Source organism: Marmota monax, unplaced genomic scaffold (assembly GCF_021218885.2).
Source record: "Marmota monax isolate L192 unplaced genomic scaffold, Marmota_monax_Labrador192_F-V1.1 WCK01_AAM20220418_F8-fsc00033, whole genome shotgun sequence".
NCBI lineage: Eukaryota > Metazoa > Chordata > Mammalia > Rodentia > Sciuridae > Marmota > Marmota monax.
In genome coordinates this window covers 12,373,882-12,394,925 of record NW_026694282.1, presented here as the reverse complement: position 1 = coordinate 12,394,925, position 21,044 = coordinate 12,373,882, and the positions used below count along the sequence as shown (strand labels likewise).

Genomic DNA, 21,044 nt, shown 5'->3' with positions numbered 1-21,044 from the left:
GTGCCATGTCACTAGTGTATGCTGATTTTAAGTCCTTGGGGTGTATGCCAAGGAGTAGGATAACTAGATCAAATGGTGGTTCTGTTCCAAGTTTTCTGAAGAATCTTCATTTTGCTTTCTAGAGTGGTTGCGCCAATTTGCAGTCCCACCAACAATGTATGAGTGTACCTTTTCCCCCACATCCTTGCCAACATTTATCGTTACTTGTATTCTTGATTGCTGCCATTCTGACTAGAGTGAGATGAAATTGCGGTGCAGTTTAATTTGCATCTTTCCAATTGCAAGACATGCTGAGCATTTTTTCATATATTTGTTGACTGATCGCAACTGGGTTAGTTAGATTAAGTTATTTTGGCAAGAAACTCCATGGGTGATATGTATTTGCTCTTTTGACTTGATTGTATCATATCTGAACTTAAGGAAGCCTTCTGTGAAGTGTCTGTTCATTTCCTTTTTGCATTTATTGATTGGGTTTTGTCTTTTTGGTGTTAAGTTTTTTTGAGTTCTTTATATATCCTGGAGATTAATGCTCTTTTTGAGGTGCAGGTGGCAAAGATTTTCTCCCATTCTGTATGCCCTGTTCACATTCTGATTGTTTCCTTTGCTGTGAAGAAGCTGTTTAGTTTGATACCATCCAGTTTATCAATTCCTGATTTTACTTCTTGCATTTTAGGAGTCTTGTTGAGGAAATTGGTTCCTAAGCCGACATGGTGGAGATTTGGGCTTACTTTTTCTTTTAGTAGGTGCAGAGTCTCTGGTCCAATGCCTAGGTCCTTGATCCACTTTGAATTGATATTTGTGCAGGGTGAGAGATAGGGGTTTAATTTCATTTTGCCACATATAGATTTCCAGTTTTCCCAGCACCATTTGTTGAGAGGCTCTCTCTTCTCCAATGAATGTTTATGGCACCTTTGTCTAATATGATATAACTATATGTATTTAAGTTTGTCTCTGTATCGTCTATTCTGTACCATTGGTCTTCGTGTTTGTTTTGGTGCCAATGCCATGCTGTTTTTGTTACTGTAGGTCTGTAGTATAGTTTAAGTCTGGTATTGATGCCTCCAAGAATCAGGGCATTTTTAATAACATTCTTTATAATTGTAATATCATTGCACTTAAGAAAATTACTAATTTCATAATATCTAATATCTAGTCCATATTTCAGATGTTCTTGTTTGCCCAAAGAATGCCTTTTGCAACTTATGCTTTGAAAGGATCTAACCTAAATAATCAAGACTTATTTATTGTATTAGTTATATAGTCATATGTCTCTTTAGTCTCAATCTAGAACAGCCCATCTTGTTTTTAAAATATTATCTTTGAAGAGCCTAGGCTACTCTAGAATGTGAAGCCCCACAGTTTTTATTTATACTATATACTTCTAAAATCCTTATGTATTATCTATTTTTGCTTAATCAATCACTCCAAAAATTAATGGCTTAAAAAATATGGACTGGGAGGTATAGTTCAGCCACAGGCTACTTGCCGTACACGCACAAATCCCTGGGTTTGATCTTGAACACTTAAAAAAAAAATTCCCCCCACTTATCTCACAGCTGCTAGCCGAATCCTCTCATTTGTTTCACATGACACTAAATCATGGCATCAGTTAAGGCTGATAAGTCACTTTTAAAGGCTCTGGGGACAGATTTATTTTGAAGCTCACATGAAGCTGATGTTCATGTCTTCTTGGGTCCTTGAACTGAGTTTCCAGCTAACTGTTGGCCAGAATGGTTGTCCTTGTGTTTTGTTTTTCTTTTTCTTTGGTCAACACGACAGTTTGCTTTATCAGAGCCAATAAGAGAGAGTCTGCTAGCAGGACCAAAGTTGGAATCTTTAAAACCTAATCAAAAAGTCATATCTCAGTATTAAGTATTCTGTTGGTTGGAAACAGGTTACTCAAAGAGGGTGGATTACTAAAGGCTCTGAATACCAGAGATAGGATCCTTGGACACCATCTTAAGAGTCTGCATATGAAAACTGTTTCCTATAAACTGAACTGAAAGCTACAGCCAGAGACTTGGTTAGATTAAGAGGAAATTATTTTGGCAAGAAATTCTATAGGTGATATGTATTCTTTTTATTATTATTTTTATTTATATGTGACAGCGGAATGTATTACAATTCTTGCTACACATATAGAGCACAATTTTTCATATCTCTGGTTGTATACAAATATATTCACACCAATTCGTGTCTTTATACATTTACTTTGGATAATAATGTCCATCACATTCCACCATCATTTCCAACTCCATGCCCCCTCCCTTCCCCTCCAACCTGTCTGCCCTATCTAGAGTTCCTCTATTCCTCCCACGCTCCCTCTCCCTATCCCACTATGAATCAGCCTCCTTAAGGCCCTTCTGTAAAACAGATATTACCTGGTATTCATCCTAGCATTAAAATGAGTTGCTGGGGCTTCACATTTTTCCCTAAAGGAATATTTTAGGGACTTTTAACACAAAAGAGCCAAAATTGACTCAAGGGACACCTTGAGGAGTTAAGCTCATGAGCAGAACGTTTGACTCACATTCCCTTTGGTCACAATCAAAAGACTATAGGAAACTGCTCATGGGAGCATGGGCTTTCTCTTAAAGAACATCACCACTCCCCCACCCGCGCCAAAACTCCAGGTGGATTTATGTAGCATACTTAGGACAATGGGCCCACAAGATGTGGGACAACCCCAAATCACAATTGCCCAAATGGGGTCTTTTGAACCCAAAATTGATATATTTGTGCAGTCAATTGCAAAAAGTTAGTTTTAAAAACAGAGTGGGAAAATTACTTTTAGTGGTACCTAGAAGTATCCAAAAGAAATTCAAAGAATAGTCCTTCTCCAGGAAATGAAAAAGAAATTGTCAGAATTTATTTCAGAACCAAAAAAGGGAGATACCTGGATTTTAAAAAGTTCCAGAAACTTCTACCACCTTCGATGCTCCTCTTGCTCCCCTCCCAGCTGCTCCTTAAGCACCCCTTTTACATCTCTTGTTAAAACTTTCCATACCAAATCTACCCTGTTCTCCATCTCTTCCTGAGGTAATACTTCCTTCTTTTTATCCTCTTCCTCTTCCAGACAAAACCCAATCTGCTAGAGTCAGCCAACCAAGACTTGTGTTCTGGCTGTTCCTTTCAGGAAAAGTCAGTAACTGGTAGAGGAGCACCAACCTTAATATTATGAACTCTGGAATAAATCTGAATTTGAAAGAACTGTCAGACTAGGTGTGATGGCATATACCTGTAATTGAAGCTACTTACAAAACTGATGTAGACGGATCACAAGTTCAAGTCCACTTGGACAAATTAGCAAGATTCTGACTAAAAATAAAAAGGGCTGGAGATGTAGCTCAGTATTAGAGTGTTTGCCTAGCATGCACTAAGGCCCTGGGTACAATACCCAATACAAAAAAAAAAGAAAAGAAGAGTATTGTTAGGGATTTTCCTGATCCAACCAAGGCCCCCATAGGATTTGCTAGAGAATTTGACCTAAATATCCAAACTTTTGATCCAACCTTTATCGGTTGGTTCACATGTTAGTTTCTGAAGGAAGAGCTAAAGAATGGTTAAAAAAGCAAACTGGTATAATCCATTAGAGGATTTTAACAATGTAGATGCAAAAAGCTGTAACCAATCTTGCACTTTAACTTTTCCAAAAGGTGGTAAATTGAAAGAGAGAATGAGAGAGCAATGACAACAAAATGCAGACAAATCTGTGCTTATTACAAACTTTCTTTGGGAAAAAAACTTTCAAAGGCTATTTTGGAATGGCTGATGGTCAAGTTTTAGACCTATTAGAAACAATAAAAAAATCATTGACTATTATACATTCCTGGACATTCAAAAGTAGATTCCCCTGAAAAGAAAAGCAGTCATCTAGTAGATGTTATGCATCCTCGATCTAAAGGACAAATTTATTGAACAGCCTTCATAGTTACTATTAAAAGAGGTACAAAAGTCCCTGAGAAGCACTTACAAATACAAAATAGTAAAGGAACAACTATCCCCTTTAAAATTACTGTATGGTACCCCAAATGACAGACCAATTCTCCCCGTGGGATTTTAGTTACACTTCTTACAACATATCCATGAGTGAACTCATTGGAATCCTGACATAATGATAACCTGGGTATAACAATATTATTGGAAAACATCTATTATAGTTGCTCAAAGGGTGTATTCCCATTGCACTGTCTGTCCCAAATGTAACCCTGGAAAGCTATTTATGGGTCACAAGGACAATTCCTTTGCCCCTGGGACCTTTTGAGATATGACAATCAAAATTTGTTCATTTGATACCATATCAGGGATATGAATACACTTTGGTAATGATTTGCACTTTTTCTCATTGGGTTGAAGTACTTCTATGCTACAGAGTCACGGCCCAAATGGTAGGAAAAATCCTACTAGAAAAGAATATTTCTTCTTGGGGAGTCCCTTCTGAATTCCACTCTTAATGGCAAATACATTCCTTTAGCTAAATAATTCAGCCTATTTGTAGGTGAATGGCCAATGTTTCAACATTTTCATTATGCTTATCATCTTCAGTCATCGGACATGGTAGAATACATAAATGGAATAGTGGAATTGGTAGAATAGATAAATGAAATAGCAACAATCCAACAGGCAGAATTGACAGTTTTAAAAAATGTTTTATTAAGACATTGTACATAATTGTGGGGTTCATTTTGACATTTTCATACATGCATGGAATATAATTTGCTCCATTTTAGTCCCCAGTAATTCCTCTCTTCCACCCCCCACGTTCCCAATGTTCCCCTTCCTCTACTTCACTGGTCTTCTATTTTTTTAAATTGATGCTTTATAGATATGCATAACGGTGGAATTACTGTGGTATATTCACATATGAATGTAGCATAATTTGCTCTTTTTCATTCTGCAGTTCCTCCCCATCAAACCCCTTCCTATACCCCTTTGATCTCCCTTCTATTTTCATGGAATTCCTGCCCTTTCTTCTCATATTTTGCTTTGGTTTCCTCATGTGAAAGAAAACATTTGACCTTTGACTTTGAGTCTGATTTATTTCACTTAGCATGACATTCTCCAGTTCCATCCATTTTTCAGCAAGTGACATAATTTCATTCTTTTTGGTGCCTGAGAAAACTTCATTTTGTGTTTGTGTGTGTGTGTGTGTGTTTATGTATGTGTGTGCATTACATTTTCTTCATCCATTCTTCTGTTGATGGGCACCTACACTGGTTCCCTAACTTGTGAATTGTGCTGCTATAATCATTGATATGCCTGTTATCACTACAGTATGCTGTTCTAGTTCTTTTGGATAAATACCAAGGAGTAGGATAAATAGGTCCACTTCTGTCAAGGTCTTACTAAAATTCTTGCAAAAAAAATTCAAAGTTGAGTTGTTCCATTCCTAGACTTTTGAGGAATCTGTATACTGCTTTCCACAGTAATTGTACTACTTTGCAGTTCCACCAGTAATGTATGTGTACCTTTTCTCCCATATTCTTACCAGCATTTATTTGTATTTGTGATGATTGTCATTCAAACTGATGTGAGGTGAAATCTCAGTGTTTTTTTTTAATCTTTTTCTTTTTTTAATATTTTATTTATTTTTTAGTTTTTGGCGGACACAACCCGGGCCGCACGCATGCCAGGCGAGCGTGCTACCGCTTGAGCCACATGCCCAGCCCCCTCAGCGTGGTTTTGATTTGCATTTCTGTGTTTGCTAGGGGTGTTGAACATTTTTTTTTTTGTATATTTGTTGGCCATTTGTGTTTCTTCTTTTGAGAAATTTGACAGAGGTTTCTAACCTTCCCTGACCAAAGACTATCCTGCTGTATTTATTCAACCTTTGTTCCACTCCATTTGGAAAACACCAACTTTCTCTTTGAAATAGCAGGGAACCTCACGAACCTACCTTAATATATCCAGGTCTTCTCAAAAGAGAAATTCTCCATTACTGTCAAGGTCTTACAAAACTTCTTACAAAAAAAATTGCAAGTTAACTAAGGATTGTTTTAACAGACAGTTCCTGGGAGACAAAGATATTATGAAAGATCACAATTTTCAACCTGGAGAGGTTTTCTACTGGAAGTGAAATCAAAAGACTCTGTATCCAACTTTTTAAGAAGGGACACAATCAGGTATGGTTATACAGTTCCTGTGTAGCAAAATTAAAGGGCATGGACTGGATTTATCTTTCTCATATAAAAAATGGACCTCCTCTGGAGTGGACCTCCATACTCACCAGAGACAATGAAAATTAACTCCTAGCAGAGTACTTTTAAAATTAAAATAATGTACAATTTAAAATTGTTTAATTGAACATATTAATAGTAATGTGAGGTTTCTACACAGGTATATATTGTGTGGTATTTAAATCAGGTTAAGCATATCTGTCACAGGTGAGTGGGGTGCTGAAGCTCCAAACTTTAGTTCTTGTCCGGATGAAAGAAAATCTAGAGTCAGACACTAAAAACCAAGCACAAGAATTTTATTTTAAATGAAAGTAAAGCTCAGCAAAGATTACTCTCAAGAAAGGAAAAGAGTGGGTTGCCTCTGAGCAGAGAACCCAAAGCAAACTAAATACTACTTCCAAATGTATTACTTATTTGTTGCCCTGAGAACTGAGGTCTGCCTTCTGCAGCTTTCTGCAGCAGTCACCAATCAGATGTCTAACTCCTCCTTCACATCAAGCAGTGGAATTTTTTACTCTAGTTGATCCTTTCTGGAACTATCATCGCAAGCATCCCATTCAGGGGGGCTTCATCTACAAGCAATTAAATGTTAATGTGGGCTCTGGGGTCAATAACTGGGCAAATTTCATCTTAGTACATCTGTGCTACTGAAGAAATTTTCCACTGATACACACTGATAAACCTATGGCCATAAATCCTAACTGTACAATGATCCCAGTTAACCCTGTCAGGAGTTATCCCCATCACGTTTCTTTCTTGACGTATTTCTTAATTGACTCCCCTCTTTTGCACCTGCCCCTGGCTCCAGGTTAGTATTTCTGTTGTTTTTCTACAAGTTGTTTGATTATTCATTAGTCTTCAAAACAATTTAAAGAAAACCGTGATCTTATGTTGTAGGTTTGCTTCTAATGCTGATTACTAATTACTACCTAACACCTTCAAACAGTTATCATTTCTTCCTGGTAGATTATGATTAGCTCTACACGAGGTGAAACTGCAATCATCTGGTATATTCTGACCTAATTTGCATGTTTCTACAGACTCCATGATACTTTTTTCCTTCTTACCATAATTCTTAAAAGGAATGTATAACATAAGTGAACAACCACCAATTGATGTCCTGTGTTATTTTTGTCAATCAGTGCAATATTTGAACAACCTGTTTGCTGTAACATTTTTGTTGTTGGTCTATAAAAACCCAGGCTTCACTGGGTGTGGTGCCTGCCTGTTGTCACACTCCTTGGGAGGCTGAGGACAGATAGTTTGAGCTCAGGAGTTAGAAGCTAGCCTGGGCAACACTGTGACACCTCTCAAACACAAAAACAAGCAGCAAAAACCCAGACCTCTCTTACGCCATTTTGGGAATACTTACTCTAGATAACTAGAATTCACAGCCACAGGTGGCCATCCTAATTTTGGTCTCTAATAAAACTCTCCGTTCTTACTTTCAGTGTGCCTCAACTTAACCTTCAGGTTGAAATACTATCATCAAATGTCTTGCCTTTTGAATGTCTTTTTTCTAAATGCCTCCCCACCCCCACCCCTGGTACTGGGGATTGAACCAGGGACACTGAGCTTCATCTGCAGCACCCTCGGCCCCATCTTCTTAAATTGCCCGTAATGGCTTTGGAACTTGCAATCCTCCTACCTCAGCCTCCTGAGTAGCTGGGATTACAGGCATGCGCCAACCCACCCGGCTCTGGGCACCTTTCGAAGTAACGTGATAATATGCCTAGAAATGACTCCTAATGAAGAAAAAGAAAGAAAAACAAGAGGCCCAAGATTCCCATTCTTCTACAATTCCCTGAAGTACACTTTCTAAAAAAAATTGCACCAGTGACGGCAACAAGATGAAACTATTTTTCCCTAAAATTTGTTATACCGTTATTAGTGTACAATTTAGAGACCAATGGGGAGCCAGCAACTACACCGTTGCTTTGTACTAACACCGAAAAGAGGTATCCAAAAGGCAGAGCAGCTGCAAAGCTCCACCTTCTGTCCTTTGTAGACGCAGAAACTCAAAAATAATCCCAACGAGGTCGCCAATACTGCGCCTAACCCGCACCAGTTTATCACCGCAATTGGCGTGGGCAGCGCGTCAGGTCGAGACACCGCCTCCAGGAACAACACACCACGGTCTGCGCCAAGGCCGGAAGTGACGCAAACCCGCGACGCCAGCGCTCGCCGTCCGCTGCTGCTGGAGTCAGATTCAGTAGCTCCGGAGACGGCGGGCTTTCCCGGATGGTTGCAGCGAAGGGATCATGACGGGGAAGAAATCTTCCCGGGAGAAGCGGCGCAAACGAAGCGGCCAGGATGCGTCCGCGGCACTCGCGGCCCCCGCGGCCCCGGACCTCGTACCGGTCCTTGCCAGCAGCGGCAGTGGAAGCACCAGCGGCTGCGGGAGCACCAGCGGTTGCGGGAGCGTCAGCTGCTGCGGCAACGCCAGCTTCAGTGGAAGTGTCACCGGCGCCGGGAGCGCAGGCAGCTGCTGGGGCGCTAGCGGCGCGGATCGCGGCGAGCGCCGGAAACGGAGGAGCACCGACTCTTCTTCCAGTGTCTCGGGCTCTCTGCAGCAGGTGCGTGCTCTCCCCTCTCGCCGCTTCCCGCAGCTGCCGCTGCTTCGGAAGAGGGAGGGCTACTAGACCCGGTGGGGCTGAAAGCCCTAAGGTCCACTGGTTCCCGAAGTTCACGGTCCTGAGCCACGGTGAACCCACTCCGATGTCTTGAACTTCCAAGTTTCCGGGTTTAGTGAAACAGTTAACTTTGTTATTTTTTGAACTTTAGGTTCTTTCCACTCGTGGTTTCCTTTTTTTCCGTAAAGAGTATGTATGGGTCAGGAGCTTGGTGGCCTTCAATGCCCTTGTGAGCCAGACGATTTATTTCTCTATCTTCACCTTTTGGGTTAAGATTAACTCCACATGAGAAAAATTGAGGCCCAGAGAGGTTAAGGAGCAGGAGTTGTTAGTAGCTCCTAGATTTGAATCCAGTGTCTGGCTCCACAAAAGCCATGTTTTTATGCACCATATTTTATGCAGGTTTACTAACATACCGCCATTTTTAAATTAATTTATAATTTATTAAAGAACAAATGAATTCATACTTAAAGAAAAAATATGCAAGGCTCTCTTTGTGCCTCCACTATAATAGTTGATAGGCAGCCTGTATGAGCTGAAGGAAGAACAGGTTATATTTGAGTAATTCAAAGGCCATTTTTCTGAACGGGCCAAATAAATAGTCTGTATGATCCCAAGGGCAATGTGAAGTCATTGATTTTGTTTTGTTTTGGAATTGGGTATTGAACCCCAGGGGTCTTTTTATCACTGAGCTACAACCCCAGTACTTTATTTTATTTATTTAGTTTTGTTTACATGGTGCTGGGGTTTGAACCCAGTGCCTCTCTAATGCTAGGCAAGAGCTTTACCACTGAGCCCCAGCCCTTAATTTTTACTTTGAGATAGGGTCTTGATTATTTGCTGGGACTAGCTACCAATTTACAGTCCTCCTACCTTAGCCTCCTAAGTAGCTGGGATTACAGCCTGCTTCACCTGTAACTCTTGAGACTCTGGAGGCTGACACTGGAAGATGGCAAGTTCAAGGCCAGCCTAAACAACTTAAGGAGACTCTGTCTCAATTTTTAAAAATATTTTTGAAAAAGGGCTAAGATTGTAGTCAGTGGTAGAGCACCCCTGGGTTCAATCCTCAGTGGTGTCCCTTCAACAGAAAAGAAAATGAGTGTTTTAAATTACTGAAATTACTTGGTTGCTTGGAATATGATTAAATTATGTAACACTTTTAGAAATAGTGGCTTATGGTAAATTTACTGCTTATGATATTTATGATTCCTAACATTGTATTGCTATTTTATTTATGTGAATTTAAGGAGAATGACAATGCTTACATGAAACTTTTGAGTAATAGCTACTTGAAGGAATATCCTGATTCACCAAAAGTCTAAAAGTATACTAAATGTTGACTGTGTTTTCATTTGTGTGTCCTGCTATATGTTTCCTTCATAGCTATTTCTTGAATTAATTGTGCAATAATACTGAATATTTAAATATTCTTTCCTGTTTTACATAAATGTGCAAAGAGGAATTTGGAAATGTTTAATAAACAGTTTGTTAAAGTGTTATGATGTTATGTACATGTTCTACGTATTTTAAGTAGTATTATTGAGAGTTGTATATTCTTTTAATTTTAGGAAACCAAGTATCTTTTGCCAACTTTGGAAAAAGAATTATTCTTGGCAGAGCACAGTGACCTTGAAGAAGGTGGACTGGATCTGACTGTGTCATTAAAACCAGTTAGTTTCTATATATCAGACAAAAAAGAAATGCTCCAGCAATGCTTTTGCATTATAGGAGAGAAGAAGTTACAGAAGATGCTTCCTGATGTGTTAAAGGTACCTCATTTCATTATCAGACTGTACTCATACATAGATAAACTTTGTAGCAATCATGTTACTGAATACAATTTATAATTGGGTGATACCATTTAAAACAAGCTACTAGAAGAGGTATAAGAAAAGGAATTTGGAGAGCCATTGATGGCCTTGTATATTTAAAAATGTGCTGAGAAAAAATATTTTAGAAAAATTTTGACACTATGGAAATAATTCTGTTAAATGCAGGCAATGGTAGTAACTACATAAGAAGTAAACAAATCTTTGTGATACTTCAAGAAATACTGTTGTATGACAGTATACAATGATTTTTGTAATAACTTACATTTCATTAAATTTTCAAGAGTTTCCATATATTTGTTTTTTAATATTTTTTAGGAAATATGTTATTTTGATTTTGCAGTTATAAAAGAGGATTTGAACAAGTTAAGCCCAAGATCATGTATCTAAAGTATATAAAGAATTGAATATTTAAACCTTTAGAACAATTAGACGTAACATAAATAGGCTATGATTAAGAATATCTAGAAACTGAATCACACTTTAGTTTCTTTAACAAACATGGTTTTATTACCATCAGGTGTCTCAAATGCATGAGTTAACTGACAGTTTTTCAGATTTCCTCTTATAAAAAGATATATGTGAATCTACTTGGGGCTTTAATAATTTGTTTTATTTTAATATTTCGTTGAACAAAAATTTTCTCACGATAGCAGTTTTCCTGTTGATATTGGACCTATAGTACGTAAATGCAATTTTTTAAAATGTCATTTTCTTTAGAACTGTTCAATAGAAGAAATTAAAAAACTATGCCAAGAACAATTAGAACTCCTGTCTGAAAAAAAAATCTTGAAGATTCTTGAGGGTAAGAATGCATATTTCTACATTCTGGTAACTTTTTATACTATTTTCAGCATAAGTCTTGGGTATTCTTTCTCATAAATGTAACCGTAAATTCATTTTTGGGGAATCACTGAAAAATATCTTCTGTTTGTACTGAAAAATATAATTTACAGGGATGTGGCTCAGTGGAAGAGCACTTGCCTAGCATGTGTGAGGCACTGGGTTTGATTCTCAGCATCACATAAAAATATATAAAAAAAGGTATTGTGTCCATCTACAACTAAAATTAAAAAAATATATATAATTTATATATCAGAATAGAATTTCAAGAATAAATTTGATATTTTTTTCTAAATCTCACATAGATAAGAGCATAAATTTGTACATTGTAATAGATAAAATTTAAAATGTCTGTAAAAATACCATTAAAAATTACTGAGAAGATAAAGATTTTCCTTAAAATAATTTTTAATTCCACTTTATATTCTTTATAACTTTTCGTGACATATTGCATGTTATTTCTGCTCTGATAAGACCCAGATGCAGAATTAGAAGAATTCATTGTGATTTGCCAATACTTGTATATCCCCTTGAAGTATGACTACTCTTTGTGATGCTGATTCTTCTAGAATTTTGGATTTTCAGGCATTTTTTTTTCTTTTGGAACATCAAAGATTTTAATATTGGCATCACAGAAAAATAAACAAAAAATGGATGTGCAATTTTAGACAGAACAACTTTTTAAATGTAAAACGTTTAACTGTGTGTGGTGGCACACTCTTATAATCCCAACAACTCAAGAAGCTGAGGCAGGAGCATTGCAAGTTGGAGGCTAGCTTAGACAACCTAGCAAATGAGACCTTGTCCCAAAATAAAATTTTAAAAAGGGCTGGGGAGGGCTGGGATTGTAGATCAGTGGTAGAGTGCTTGCCTTGCACATCTGAGGCACTGGGTTCGATCCTCAGCACCACATAAAAAAATAAAATAAAATAAAGGCATTTTGTCATGTACAACTAAAAAAACTTTTTTTTTTTTTAAATGAAAAGGGCTGGGGATGTAGCTCAGTGGTAGAGTGCTTGCTTAGTGTGCATGAGGCCCTGTGTTCAATCCATTGTACTGCCAAAAAAAAGAAAAAAAAAGAGGTTTAATGGATTTTATAGCTCTGGAAATAGATGTATAGGTAAGTATGTAGTCTTTAAGTAAATAAAAATATGTTATTGTGTGTATGTGGTGAAGGGAAGGAAATGAGAAAAAAAGCATCCAGATTCATTTTAAATACAAATAATTGAAAATGTAAACTTTTAACAACTATAAAGTTTTAAAACTTGCATCACTTTTAAAGGTGACACTTCTGTGTAAATGATTCTGACATTTTAAACAAGTTTTCAATAGTGTATTTCATTTACAAGGTGACAATGGTATGGACTCTGATATGGAAGAAGAGGCAGATGATGGCTCTAAGATGGGATCTGACTTAGTCAGTCAGTAAGTTAAAAAACTTTCATTTTCATTTCAAAATTTATTCTTTTGGCAGTTCCTAACATCAAGGATATGAATAATTTTCTGTGTTTTATTTATATTAAAATAATTCAATAATGCAATTGTTTACTTGTAATAATTGAGTATTTTAGTATATATGAAGATTTACCTAATTGCTTGTCAGGATTATAGTAATTTTTCATTAACTATTATACATAGATATAGAACAACAGTGATGCTAATCTGAAGCAGAATCACATCTCTTGTTTGGATTTTGAGTATACTATTCATGTTACTCACGATTTATTAAATACCTACCCTACCAAACACTGTAATGTCTATTAATTTTGGGTGACAATAGTCTGATTTCAGAGATGAGCTTGTAAGGTTTATTTTACATATGTTTACATAATCTTTTACATATAGGTTTGTGTGTATACATACATATTCATATTTACATATATACATGCATATATTTACTTATAAGTATGTGTAATTTGATTATTATGATGACAAAAGTGCCAGAAGTCTTGGGAAGCTTACTAATCAAGAAGCAATGTGCTGATTTTTTTTTTATTATTATTATTCTTTATTACAGCATATCAAACTTTCATTCACTAACTTTAATATCTGTTGATGATTACTTCCCAAAAATCAATTATTATCTGGTAATTGCCAAAGACCAACATGTATCTCTCTTTGCAAAGCCTGACATTTTCACAGAAGTGTAAGAAAAGCTTTGTTGTACAGGCAATATCACAAATACAAGATTACCAGAAGCAGTGATATAAATAAGTAGTACATACTTAAGCTGAAATCTAGAATTTTTTGATTTTTAATAGAAGACTGGTAAGCATCACCAAAAAGAACAGTTTCATGTTAAAACTTAGCATCAAATTATTTACTTTTCCTAAAGGATTAAAAAGGTGTTACTATATTGTTTGATTGCCTCATAATTAATTGATGGCTTTTGGTCATCACATGCATCTTGCTTAGGGTGTTCCATGGTGATTTATACTTAAATAGAAAATGTGCACATTTTTAATAGGTCTTATTATTGGTTTTCCTTTAAAATACGCATGTCTGTAATCCCATTTACTTGACTGAATCAAGAGGTTTGCAAGTTTGAGATCAGCCTCTGCAGCCTATGGAGACCCTGTCTCCAAAAAAAAAAAAAAAATTGTGCTGGGATGTGGTTCATTGGTTAAGCACTCCTGGGTTCAATCCTCAGTACCAAAGAAATAAATGAAATACTTAGCTGGGAATACTTTATATAATATACTAAGCTTCATCAGTTAGTAGCATTTTACAAGGCCTGTTACTTTTTAGTACTTTTGAGTTTCCTTTTTCTCTTTTGTGGAGATGGGGATAGAACCCAGGGCCTCATGCATGCTAGGCAAGTGCTCTACCACAAGCTACATCCCCAGCCCTAAGTTTCTTAAATCATCTTCATCATTTTGTTTCTTGATGTTGCTTATAGAATTCTAAATTGAATTTTTATTTGGCTGCATTAATTTTTCCCTTTATTCAAATCTATTTTTTCCAGTTTGGGGATATTAATATTTAATACCTTTTTTTCCCCCATACTTGAGCACTCATGCCACCTTTTCTACTGTTGAAAGCCATTGAATGGATGCCTAGTTAGAATAGAATCTAATTCTCTTAAACATTACAACAAAGTACAGTACAGTGCTTGACTTTTGAATTATTGTAATAAAAATCATTTCTGTCTGTCTCTTTAAAAAAACATAAAGGTATTCAGCTATTTCAACAAAATTTATGGGCTGGGGATATGGCTCAAGTGGTAGCGCACTCGCCTGGCATGCGCAGGGCGCTGGGTTCGAATCTCAGCATCACATTAAAATAAAGATGTTGTGTCTACCGAAAACTAAAAAAATTCTCTCTCTCTCTAAAAAAAAAAAAATCATGAATTAATTCAAAATGACTGTTGAGAAGAACTCATTCATGCAATGTAGTTATAAGACAGGTCACATGAACTTTTTTTTTTTTTTTTTTTAATGTGGTACTAGGCATTGAACCCAGGAGCTCTCTACTACTGAGCTAAATCTGTGCCCCATTTTATCCTTTGTGTGTGTGTGTGCGAGTGTGGTATTGGAGATAGAACCCAGGGCCTACCCCCATCCCCATTTTTTTTTTTATTAGTGTATTATACATAATAGTTGGGTTCATTTTGATAAAATCGTACATGCATGGAATTTGATCTACTTCATTTCAGGGCCCAGTGCCCCCTCTTTTTCTTCCCTCCCTTCCCCTGTTTTCCTTCCTTTACTGGTTTTCATTTTACTCATTTATTTATTTTTCTATTTATTTTTGGTACCTTATAGATGTACATAAAGGTGAAATTCACTATGGTATGTTTATACATTTACATAGTATAATTTTGTTAAATTTATTTCGCATTTCCTCAGCCCTTTTTATTTCTTATTGTGAGACAAAGGTCTCGCTAAGTTGCCCAGGCTGGCCATGAACTTGCAATCTTCCTGCTTCAGCCCCCTAAATTGCAGGGATTACAGGCATGCACCATTGCACCCAGTGACATTAAGTTTTTGAGTGCTATAGTGAGTGGGTTGAACAGTCATAAATACAGGTAGAGCATCCCTAATCCAAAAATCTGGACTGCAGAATCCAGACTTCCTGAATGTCACATCAGTGCTCAAAAAGCTTTGAATTTTGGATTTTGAATTTTCAGATTAGGGATGTTCAACTGGTAAAGTTTATGTAAATATCACCAAATCTGAAATACTCTGAAACCTGAAACACTTCTTGTCACAAGCAATTTGGATAAGGGATACTCAAACTATATTTCCAAAAGCTTATGGAGCTCCTACAAGCCAGATCATTGAGATTCTTCTGAATGACCTGAGAAAATCATATATATATATATATATATATATATATATATATATATATATATATATATATATATATATATGTATGTATATATTAAATCAAATTTCTAAGCTACAGAATATTAAGATAACATTGAGAATAATAGCTAACATTGAGCATTGTGTGCCAGGCACTATTTTAATTCTTTTGTATGCCTTCATTCATTGAATTTGTTACAACAACCTTACAAGGTGGGGAAGTATCATCATCATTCTACAGAAGGAAAAAAGAGGCCCTAGTTGATTTATGTGCCTTAGATTCTACAGTTGCTTGTGAAAGGTGGAGGCAGTGTTATTCATTTGTAAAGTGAAGATAACCCTCGTTTCTTAGAATTATAGAGATTAAGTGAGCTAACTTGACTAGTTTGTTCTTATTAATAATATGTTAATTATGAATGAGGGAAATGTTCTGCAAAGTGAAGCAAAGAAAATGGTAAAAGGAGATGATATGGAAATATAATGCCTTTAACCTGACTTTTCTTTTCCTCCTACTTCCTGGAGTAGGAAAATTACCTAAGTGAGCAACCTCATGCAGCCAAAAAAGGAAACATGAGTTTTTCAGTTGTCCTAAGACATCTTAGAACAAGTTTAGGCAGGGAACTTCATTTACCTTGGCATTGAGCAAAATCTGAGGCATGGGGTAAAGGCAGGTTTTTTTTCTTAAAGCCTTAGAAGCCTGCTTAAGAGGCCTTAGCTGGCAGAATCCTTTGAATCCTCTTGGAATGTATGACACTTTCCTGTTTGCTTTTGTGCTTAGAGGGACAATTCAGTCCTCAAACCTCCTTCCTGTACTTCAACAGAAGATTCAGTTTAACAAGTTTTGTGCTTAAAATTCCCATGTTTTCCATAATCTGATGCTTTTCCACTCAAAACAGTAGTCTGACCTATCTGGATGCTGGATGCTGAGTCATAAATAGGCAAAAAATTAATTAAAGGAATTGAATAACTTGGGTGTGGAAAACTAAACTGAATAGCTAGAACAGGCAACTTCTCTTGGGCCCTGAATTGATAGAATATAGGAAAGAAAACTTTAATAAGGTAATGAAAACCTTCAAGAAAATAAGAACACAAATATAATTTCAGAAACTAAAGAAATTCTGATTTCTAAATTTAGTAGACAGACTGATAAAGAGATTAGTGATGATTAGGAGCTGAAGCATTGTCCTGTAAGATCAAATTGTTTAAATAGATACAGGGTGATAGAAAAACCTCAAGGAAGAAAAAAAAAAGAATGTAAATCATTATGTGTAGTTCATGGGAGCCTGGAAGATAATTTTAGAAGACCTATCACACAGGTAAAATAGCTAGGAAAGTCATGATGAAATGATATTAAATGTTTTAAGTTAAATACTTGCCTTTAAGACTGTAAGTGCAGAAATAATGAGGAAAGATCTTGTTACGGACTAAATTGTGTCCTCTCAAGATTCGGTGTTGAAGTCCTGTCCCCCGGCAACTCAGAATGTAACGTTATTTGGAGATTAAAAGGAAAAGATGAAATTAAAATGTGATCTGTAGGGGGGAATGCCAATCCAGTATGACTGGTATGTCCTTATAGAAAATTCGAATACACTGATAAGACACTAGAAACTAATCTGTCTGTCTGTCTTTCTGAGTGCTTACACTTCTTAATTGGGGGAACTGCCTTGCTGGTGCAGGTGGTCCTATGAAGCTAATAGTGCCACACAGAAGCTTAAGAGAACCAGCTATTGCTGTCAGACTGAAAGAATGTAGCTAGGAAAGCATTGACAGAAATAGCAAGCAGATAGAAAGGAGAAAGTCCCTTCATCTTTTTTCTTCCAAATCTTCTTTGTATCTTCAACATTTCAACACAAAGGTAAAAGTTAAATAAAGGAGAATATAAGAATAACAACAAAGGATAAAAATTCTGTAAACTTTATCTTTGTAAAGATCAGAATATAGAGAAACTCCTTTTGGATTTGATGAAAGAAATAGGTAAAGAATAGTTTTAATTGTGATTAAGAAGGAAGGAGACATACCATAGGTATGTGTGAGTTTGAAAGAATAATGAGAATCCACATGTAGAATTGTGTACACAGACATGAAAATAGCAAATAAATGTGGCTTTTTTTAGCAAAATACAATTTAAATTGATCCTCTGCAGAAGTGGAAACTTGAAAAGTTTAATGTAGAAGAAATCAGAAAGGTGGCTACGGACCTGTTGAGAAAAGCACAAAGATGAGAAGGATTCACATCTGAATTAATACTTACATGAGTCAATACACGTAATGTGTTTACAACTAATAAAATGTTTAATAAATGCCAGCTGTTGTTATTTACAAACAGGTCACACGTGTGTCATCTAAAATAGTCCCATTCCTAGGAAAAGATGAAAATGTCTTCAGTTACAGTTTCTGTAGTTTTAATACTAAAAATCTCATAATGTAAACATAGAGAGGATTATAGTCCATCTCTTTGAGAATATAGATTTGTAGATACAAAAACGATAACTTATATAGAATCTAGCAGTGTATCAAGTGAGTGATTACACTGCTAAGTACAATTTACTCCAGGAATTTACAAGGAGACTTAATTAGAAAATTTGTTAGCATAATTTATCAATAAATAAAAGAAAATTACATGATCATAAAAGTAGATGCTATGCCTTTGATAATATTCACTTGTTGTTTTATTGTATGTAAAGCGTACATGATATTTTGATATACATTGTGAAATGACTACTCCCATCAAGCAGATTAAATTGTCCATCATCTTGCACAGTTATCTTTTTGTGTATGTGGATATGAGCACCTAAAATTATTAGCAAATTTCTTATATACGTTACAATGCAATATTATTAACTGTAATCCCCATGCTGTACATTAAATCTCTAGACACATTCTCCGTAACTGCATCTTTGTACCCTTTGACCTATAGCTCCCCATTTTCCTCTTGTTTCTCCCTGCTATGACCACCATTTTACTGTCTCAATGTATTTGAGATCATGCACTACTTTTTTTCTGTATCTGACTTTTTAAACCTAGCATACTGTCCTTCAAGTTCATATGTTTTCCCAAATGACAGGATCCCATTTTTAAAAGCTGGATAATTCATTATGCAAATATGTATAAATATGTTTATATGAATATATAAGTGTATATTTGTGCAAATGTATATAAATATATATTAATATATATTCCATACTTTTTGTTGTTGTTTGTTTATTTTGGTTCTGGGGATTGAGCCCAGGAATACTTAACCACTAAGCCACATCCACAGCCCTATTTTTTGTATTTTATTTAGAGACAAGGTCTCACTGAATTGCTTAGGGCCTCACTAAATTGCTGAGACTGGCTTTGAACTCACGATCCTCTTGTTTCAGCCTCCAGAGCTGCTGGGATTACAGGCGTGTGTCACTGCGCCCAGCTCACGTTTTTTTTTTAACCACTCATCTTCCAGTGGACATATAGGTTGTCTCCATATCTTTGTTGTTCTGAATAAGACTGCAATGAGTATGGAAGTAAAGAAACATCTGGGGCTGGGATTGTGGCTCAGCGGTAGAGTGCTCCCCTAGCATGGGCGGGACCCGAGTTCAATCCTCAGCACCACATAAAAATAAAGGCATTGTGTTGTGTCCGTCTACACCTAAAAAATAAATATATATAAAAAAGAAATATCTGAAGTGACAACTTCATTTTCTTTGGATAAATACCCAGAAAATTGGTTTACTGTATCACATGATAGTTCTATTTTTTACATTTAAAAATTTTTTTTCTATAGTTGTGAATGGACAGCCTGCCTTTACATTACCTGTTTTTTTTTTTTTTTATGTGGTGCTAAGGATTGAACCCAGTGTCTCACACATGCTAGACAAGCCCTTTACCACTGAGCTAAAGCCTCAGCCTGCTAATTTTAAATTTTTTGAGGAATCTTCATAGTCTTTTCCATAATGACTGTCCTAATTTATATTCCTACTAACAACATACAAGAAAGGGTTATTTTTTTTCCACATCCTTGCCAACACTTACCTTTTGTTTTTTCATAATAACCATCCTATCAAATGTGAGGTGATAACATTTTTGATTTGCATTTTTCTGTTAGTGAGGTTGAATACTTTTTCATACGGCTGTTGACCATTTTTATGTTGTCTTTGGAAAAATATTTAGGTCCTTTTTCTTTATTTTATCGTTTATTTTGCTATTGAGTTGTGTGAATTCCTTATATATTTTAGATATTAACCCATTATGAGACATATGATAGCTTTCATTTATTTTTTATTCTAATTTGTTATATATGACAGCAGAATATATTACAATTCATATTTCACATATAGAGCACAATTTTTCATATCTCACACCATAGAGTCATACCATTGATGTCTTCATGCATATACCTAGAGTAAAGATAGTCATCTCATTCCAACATTTTTTTATCCCCATGCCCCCCCTCCTTTCTTTTCCTCCCCTTTGCCCTATCTAGAGTTCATTTAATCCTCACATGCTCCCCCTCCCAACCTCACTATGAATCACCCTCCTTATATCAGAGAAACCATTCGGCATTTGGGTTTTGGGGATTGGCTAACTTCACTTAGCATTATATTTTTCCAACTCTGTCCCTTTACCTGCAATTTCATGATTTTATTCTCTTGAATTGCTGAATAATATTCTATTGTGTATGTATGCCACATTTTCTTTATCCACTCATCTACTGGAAGGCATCTAGGTTGGTTCCACAGTTTTGCTATTGTGAATTGTGCTGCTATAAACATTGTTGTGGCTGTGTCCCTGTAGTTTATGCTGTTTTTAAGTTCTTTGGATATAGACTGAGGAGTGGGATAGCTGGTTCAAATGATGGTTCCAGTCCCAGCTTTTCAAAGGATGGTTCCTTTCCAAGGAATCTCCATACTGCTTTCCATAAATGCTGCACCGGTTTGCAGTCCCACCAACAATGTATGAGTGTGCCTTTTTACCCACATCCTCGCCAACACTTATTGTTGTTTGTGTTCTTAATAGCTGCCATTCTGACTGGAATGAGATGAAATCTTTGATTTGCATTTCTCTAATTGCTAGAGATGTTGAACATTTTTTTTTAATATATTTGTTGATTGATTGTATATCGTCTTCTGAGAGGTGTCTGTTCAGTTCCTTGACCCATTTATTGATTGGGCTATTTGTCTTTTTGGAGTTTAGCTGTTTGAGTTCTTTAATTACCTTAGAGATTAGTGCTTTATCTGATGTGCAAGTGGTAAAAATTTGCTCCCAAGATGCAGGCTCTCTG

The 21,044-nt window shown here is 36.2% G+C and overlaps 1 protein-coding gene across 14 annotated transcripts in view; it reads left to right on the top strand.

The window, feature by feature from the left end:
• The first annotated feature begins 8,326 nt into the window (after positions 1 to 8,326).
• The window catches only part of Caap1 (caspase activity and apoptosis inhibitor 1), a 602,989-nt gene continuing 590,271 nt past the window's right edge, over positions 8,327 to 21,044 (top strand). For 9 of the 14 annotated variants that reach the window (XR_009228873.1, XR_009228869.1, XR_009228867.1 and 6 more), the window contains exons 1-4: positions 8,328 to 8,752; positions 10,378 to 10,578; positions 11,359 to 11,443; positions 12,831 to 12,906. Coding sequence is in view for 3 of the 14 variants with exons in the window: in XM_058586399.1 (XP_058442382.1) it covers positions 8,438 to 8,752; positions 10,378 to 10,578; positions 11,359 to 11,443; positions 12,831 to 12,906 (677 nt within the window). In the remaining 11 variants the exon portion in view is untranslated. Of the gene's footprint in view, positions 8,753 to 10,377; positions 10,579 to 11,358; positions 11,444 to 12,830; positions 12,907 to 21,044 lie in introns of all 14 variants that reach the window. The other 5 variants (XR_009228875.1, XR_009228876.1, XR_009228874.1 and 2 more) reach the window with 3 other exon arrangements.